A 7,146-nucleotide genomic window follows, 5' to 3' on the forward strand; every position below is an offset into this window, starting at 1 on the left:
AGTGTCACTGGCCCTCATATGTGGGATCCGAACCGGGGCCCTCTGGCATCCCAAGCGAGTTCTTAACCATCGCGCCACTCGGCCGGCCCCCCAATAAGAATCTTTAAAACAAAATTTTTTTTAATTAATTGGACTTCATCAGAATTAAGATTTTTTTGTTCTTCAAAAAAAAAAACGTATTTATATTCATATATATTTTTAATTTTTCAATTACAATTGACATTTAATATTTTTTATTAGTTTCAGGTGTACAGCATAATGGTTAGACATTTATATAATTTATTAAGTTTAAAAAATACAGAATACTTCATGAATTTGCTTTTCATCCTTGCACAGGGGCCATCTTAATCTTTGTATCATTCCAATTTTAGTGTGTATGCTGCCAAACCAAGCACTGTGTTATTTTTTTTTTAAAGCCTATTATAACTCTTAAGATGACAGGTAATTTTTAAATGGACAAAATATTTAGATATTTCACCCAAAAAGACATATGAATGTTCAGTAAGCACATGAAATGAAAAGATGCTCAATCAATAATCATCAGGGAAATGCAAATTAAAGTAACAATCACACCCATTAGAATGGCTGTCATCAATAAGGCTGATAATACCAAGTGTTAGTGACTCTGTGGAGAGATTAGAACCTTCATACATTGCTGATGGGTATGTAAAATGGTCTAGCCACTTTGAAAAATAGTTTCTTATAAAAGTTAAGACATATTCCTAACATATGACCCAGCAGTTATACTCAAATAGGAATCAGCCCGAGAAATGAAAGCTTATGATCATATAAAAACTTACATGCAGATGATACAGTAATATTATGTATAATAGCCCCAAATTGCAAGCAGTTCAAGTGTTCATCCTACTTTTGAGTACAGAAACAAAAGGTGGTATAGCCATACAAAGGAATACTGTGCAGTGATAAAAAGGACAAAACCACTTATCCATATACAGATGAACCTCAACAATATTCTGCTAATTGAAAGAAGCCAGACAAAAAAGACTACATGTTGTATGATCCCATTTATAAAAGACATTTCTAGTAAAAGCAAATTTTAATAGAAAGTAAATCAGTAGTTGCTGGCAGTGGGAGTTGGGAGTGACTGCTGGTAGGCATGAGGGATTTTTTTGGGGTTATCGAGAGGTTCTAAAACTGGATTGCAATGATCATTGTATAACTAAATTTACCAAAACTCATTGATCTGAAAAAAAATTCATGAATGGAGTTTTATACTGATAATTATGCTTGATGTAAAGCTGGTTGTAGTAGGAGTTTGATTTTAGTTGAGATGGGGCTGCCAGATACCCATGGACAAATGGCTATAGATATGTGGTTTCCGTTTCAGTTCAGTGTGATGTGGGGCATGGGATTTTTTTTTCCCAACAAAATTAGAACTCTGGATTTCCCTGTAGTAAGTTTGCTGAGTTGTCATTTGGTTTTTAAAGGCGCCATCATTGCATGTTTTTTATTTTGCTGTTTCAGGTTCGTTACCGTGAACGTATCACCATTCTTCGAGGAAATCATGAGAGCAGACAGATCACACAAGTATATGGTTTCTATGATGAGTGTTTAAGGAAATATGGAAATGCAAATGTTTGGAAGTATTTTACAGATCTTTTTGATTATCTTCCTCTCACTGCTTTGGTGGATGGGCAGGTATGTAGGTCCTTTCAAAACTTACATTGCTGATTATTTTTAATATTCTGCTTTCTTAACGTTTAAGTGCCAGCAACTTATTTTTCCACATTTCATCCCTTTTGGGCCTTTTTGAAATATCAGGCTCTGAACTCTGATCAGACCACAGGGATGAAAGATGTAACCCATCCATCTTCTCATACTGTTTTTGGACACATCTAGGGATGTAAATAAGGTCAAGGTAGACGAGTACACAGAAGGAATTGCAAGAGAATCCTTGAGAAGGAAGATTATGGTGAGGATGAGGTCAGAGAAACATTTTCTTGGAGGAGCTGATTGAAGTGAAGTCTATGTGTAGTAGTGATGGTTTATCAGGAAGAAAGGGCATATATTCAATAGTTTAGAGTGGGCTGGAAGAAAGATAGACCCTGCAGAGACCAGGCTGGTGGCGGTAGAACACAAATCCCAGTATATGTGCTACTGCCTGGAACTGAGTCTAGAATGTTTCAAGTTTCTTTCAGGCGAGGTTAACATTATCAACCATTCTTTTCAGATCTTTTGTCTTCATGGTGGCCTCTCACCGTCCATAGATACACTGGATCACATCAGAGCACTTGATCGCCTACAAGAAGTTCCCCATGAGGTATTGACTTTTACTTGGTAATAAAACGTCAGAAAATTTAGAGGAAAAAATTAATTGTAACTTAGTGCATTATATGTATTCTCATGGAATTCTCAAAACGACCCCATGTGGTATGAGCACTCTTGTTGACCCTATTCTTCAGAAGTAGCTAACGTTAAGGAACCTGCCATGATCCAACATTTGTGGAACTGGGCTTAGGACATAGGATGGTGTTGTCTTCAGAGCCTCTGCCTTAATTACCAGACTGTCTGCCTTACTTTGATATTTGCATACTGTAGGCCGATTAATTAGTTTGGGTTTGTTGCTATTGGGGCTCATTGATGTAGGCTTTTCCTCTTAAAGATATCTGGAAATAGTTTCTTATTTGACACAGATAATCTGACTTTCAGCTGCTGAACCTTTTACTGTTTTCAGCAAATACCACTTAAAAAGTACGACTTGGTAGGGTGCTACTTTTGATGAATTACTCAAATCCTATATTAACCATTTTTGCAATAGGCAATTAAAAACTTAACTTACTTTTTAGGGTCCAATGTGTGACTTGCTGTGGTCAGATCCAGATGACCGTGGTGGTTGGGGTATATCTCCTCGAGGAGCTGGTTACACCTTTGGGCAAGATATTTCTGAGACTTTTAATCATGCCAATGGCCTCACGTTGGTGTCTAGAGCTCACCAGCTGGTGATGGAGGTACGTTCTCTTTGAAAACTGATTTGCTTTCTAAGTAAACTTAATGAAGGAAGATATTAGGGAGTTTTAAATTAATGAGAATATTCCGAGTATTCTTTCCAGTGTTTGCCATTATAACCTGAGCCTTTTCACCAGGCGCACACTAGAATTGAAATCGCAGGCTTTTCATCACAACGAAATTCATAGTTCATGTGTTTTCAGAGATTCTTTTTTTTTTTTTAATTAAGTTTATTGGGGTGGCATTGGTTACTAACATTATATAAGTTTCAAGTGTACAGCTCTAAAATACATCATCTGTATATTGCACTGTGTGCTCTCCACCCAAATCCTAGTCTCCCTCTGTCACCATAAATTTGACAGAGATTCTTAATGACTGGACAGTGCTTGGGATTTAAGAGTAGGAAAGTAAGATTCAGGGAGCAGGAGAGAGGGGAATGTAATCTTTTATTATCTCAGTTTTGTTATTTCATATTTAACCTGTATGTGTGGAGGAGAGATTGGGAAGTAATAAACCAAAATAACTTAAAGTGGTCCTTTGGATGGTAGGAATACAGGTGATTTGAAAGAACAAACATAAAGAGAAAATGGCTCAATTCTTAGAACCTTCATTTAGCATACTTATAAAATTGGGCTCCTAAAGTCTGACTTTGCTAAAGATAAGGAAAGAGATTTGTGAACAAGACTTAAAACGTAACTCATGCATTCACATAGACTGAGCAAATGATGCTGGAAATCCAAGAGGCACCTCTGTACCTGGGCAGTGACCAACTTGGGGACCTTCACTTATGACAAGGAGAGAATTAATAAGGTTGCTATTGGGGCTCATAAATACTCCTAGACGTATTTATCTGCCTCTACAAGGAATGGCCCTACAGTCTTAGATCATGGTTAGGACCACTGCAATAAGAAATCGGCTGATGAGACACTGCTAGTTACAGAGGGCCACGTATTTAAGAAGCAGTTTATTCTGTGGTGATTGGTGCTATTTGGTTACAGTTTTTCTTTTTATAGTAAACTAGTTTTGTAATTTGGGGAAAATAAATACATGTATATTTTTAAAGTTGTGTACAACACAAATGATTAAATTATCCAGAAACAGCATTGATACTTTTTATTATGCCTTTTTGGGGGGGGGGGGTAAGAGATCTTCCTCTCTTGAGTGGAGTCACATTTACTTATGTAAATAACAGAGTAAAATATATTTTTATCTTCTTTTCCTTGTAGGGATATAACTGGTGCCATGACCGGAATGTAGTAACGATTTTCAGTGCTCCAAACTATTGTTATCGTTGTGGTAACCAAGCTGCAATCATGGAACTTGATGATACTCTAAAATACTCTTTGTAAGTATTTATACCTGAGTAATTGGTTGCCATTACTTGTATATATAGTTTTAATGGGAGGTTTAAGAGCTCATGCTAAATTCATTCCAGTTTGATTTTTAAGTTTCCTTTGAAACAGACCTGTGGTATTTTTTAAATACATCATTGGAAACTTCTAATATATAGAACTTACTATGAATTATTTAACTTTTAAACCTATGTTTTATTTATTTAGTAAAGCCCATCTTTTAAATGCCCTTAGAAGGAAGCCCAGTATGTAAATGCATATCCTCTCTGGCTGAAGTGCCTTGGCTCTTTGAGGAGGCATGCAGCTAGAAGACCCTTATCATTCAATGAATGCATAATTAGGCTACAATTAGGGTTCTGTTACATTGAAACCAGCAGAAATTGGATCTGGGGAAAAAATGTGTAAAGCTTGAAAGACTAATATTCTTGATTTTGATTGTCAGTTCATTGGTGTCTTAAGAGTATAAACAACAAATTTATCTTGTTTTTCAGCTTGCAGTTTGACCCAGCACCTCGCAGAGGCGAGCCACATGTTACCCGTCGTACCCCAGACTACTTCCTGTAATGAAATTTTAAACTTGTACAGTATTGCCATGAACCATATATTGACCTAATGGAAATGGGAAGAGCAACAGTAACTCCAGAGTGTCAGAGAATAGTTAACATTCAAAAAACTTGTTTTCACACGGACCAAAAGATGTGCCATATAAAAATACAAAGCCTCTTGTCATCAACAGCCGTGACCACTTTAGAATGAACCAGTTCATTGCATGCTGAAGCGACATTGTTGGTCAAGAAACCAGTTTCTGGCATAGTGCTATTTATAGTTACTTTTGCTTTCTCTGAGAGACTGCAGATAATAAGATGTAAACATTAACACCTCGTGAATACAATTTAACTTCCATTTAGCTATAGCTTTACTCAGCATGACTGTAGATAAGGATAGCAGCAAACAATCATTGGAGCTTAATGAACATTTTTAAAAATAAGTACCAAGGCCTCCCCTCTACTTGTGAGTTTGGAAATCAATTGTTCTGTTTCTTTTCAGGGATACCGTTTAATTTAATTGTATGATTTGTCTGCACTCAGTTTATTTCCCTTCTCAAATCTCAGCCTCATGTTGTTCTTTGTTATTGTCAGAACCTGGTGAGTTGTTTTGAACAGAACTGTTTTTCTCCCCCTCCTGTAAGACGATGTTACTGCACAAGAGCACTGCAGTGTTTTTCATAATAAACTTGCGAACTAAGAACTGAGAAAGTCAGATTTTAATTGTATCAGTGGGCAACTGGTGCTGTTTGTTTAAAAGATACATCAATTGATAAATTTTAGAATTTGTAGAACCTCTAGGTAAATAAAAATAAAAATCAAGGTCACTACATAATCTCTCTGGTAACTCCTTGGCATTCTTCAGATGAATTTCATGACTTATTTGTAGTCCAGATAGTACAATTTATCAGATTTCCAGTGTGCTCTTCATGGGTTCTTCCTGCGTATTAACTTGTCTACAAGAAAGGAAATCTGTGCTACTTCAATGAGACCTGACTGTAAAACCATATAACTTGAAATTCAGTTTTTCGGTTTTTGATTTAATAAAACAGCATGTTTTCAGGTAGACCTTAACAAACTAATGTGTCTGTCAGTCAGTGTAGCTTCTGGTTATAAATACTGTTATGTATGTTATATGGACTTTAAAAGGATTGACAGATTGGTGAGTTCTTAACAAATATATGTACAATACTTGTCATGTGACTTGGGGTTGAATTTGTCTCAGATAAGAAAGCCGTTAAAGCGTTATCCTGTATTAAGCTCTTTAAGTGATACTAGTTAAACCAAATAGAAAACTATTGTTGGGTCATGGTTTAGTGTTAATGTACATTCACCCAAGGACAAAAATGGCATTTGAAATGAAGGGCAGTGCTAAACACGTAATGAGTTTCCCCCTTTTATCCTTTGAATGGGATTGGGAAGTTAAAACAGTTCTGTGGAAATTAATATTTGATCGTCTTAAGCTAGCTGGGTAAACTTGAGGACACTTAATCCTTACTTGTGTGAGTGTAGTAATAAAAGTTTCTTTGCTTTGTACTGTGTTGAATTTGGAACTGACAAGGAAGCTTTTGCATTTCTCTTTTCTAGGTTGCTTTTGGGAGATACATACTACATAGATATACTATATATATTTTAAATGGTCCACTTTCTTTTTATCCCTTCTCTGATCTAATTGACAGTATTTTTGATGGCTTGTGGAATTGATTCTCCAAAGGCCTTAGTTTTTCTACATGTCTCCATTTCACTTTATGGTTTCATGCTTTCACAAGAAATACATCTCTCTAGCTCTTTTGCATTGTCACTTTATGCCCTATTTGACTGAACAGATATTTTATCAGTGTACTGTAGTTTTAGCCCAGTGTCCAAATGATCTGCATACCAAGCAGCTGTTTTTTAGGTCCTGTGATACCAGACCTAAGGAAAATGCACATTTTGTAATTGACATGTACTGTCATCCAGGCTCATATTCTTTATAAAAGTAAACCTTGTAATGTCAGAAGAGGGGGTTGTGGCCAGCATGGCTTGGATTTAGAATGATTATCAGAGTTTAAACTAATTGTCTAATTGTAGAGAATGTCTGGTCTTTGACCATCAAAATTAGAGTGTTAGTAACCTACCTGATTATGAAATGGGTAAAGGAAATGTGTTAGTATAGTAATTTCCTTTAAAAATATATAATTGCTGTTGCTGATTTCTCAATTAGTAACATTAAAATAGGATAGTCATAATAAACTTTTAAAAAGCTTGTTCAAGGGAAAGACTGCTAAAAATGAGTATTTTGA

At 35.9% G+C, this 7,146-nt stretch overlaps 1 protein-coding gene across 2 annotated transcripts in view; it reads left to right on the forward strand.

The window, feature by feature from the left end:
• PPP2CA (protein phosphatase 2 catalytic subunit alpha) overlaps positions 1 to 6,067 on the forward strand; it is a 24,567-nt gene extending 18,500 nt beyond the window's left edge. For both annotated transcript variants that reach the window (XM_019642257.1, XM_019642258.1), the window contains exons 3-7: positions 1,486 to 1,659; positions 2,192 to 2,281; positions 2,808 to 2,969; positions 4,194 to 4,312; positions 4,811 to 6,067. In XM_019642257.1, the coding sequence (XP_019497802.1) occupies positions 1,486 to 1,659; positions 2,192 to 2,281; positions 2,808 to 2,969; positions 4,194 to 4,312; positions 4,811 to 4,883 (618 nt within the window). In that variant the 3' untranslated portion in view covers positions 4,884 to 6,067. The remainder of the gene's footprint in view (positions 1 to 1,485; positions 1,660 to 2,191; positions 2,282 to 2,807; positions 2,970 to 4,193; positions 4,313 to 4,810) is intronic.
• Positions 6,068 to 7,146: the final 1,079 nt, after the last annotated feature.

The sequence above is a fragment of the Hipposideros armiger genome, unplaced genomic scaffold, assembly GCF_001890085.2.
Source record: "Hipposideros armiger isolate ML-2016 unplaced genomic scaffold, ASM189008v1 scaffold_66, whole genome shotgun sequence".
NCBI lineage: Eukaryota > Metazoa > Chordata > Mammalia > Chiroptera > Hipposideridae > Hipposideros > Hipposideros armiger.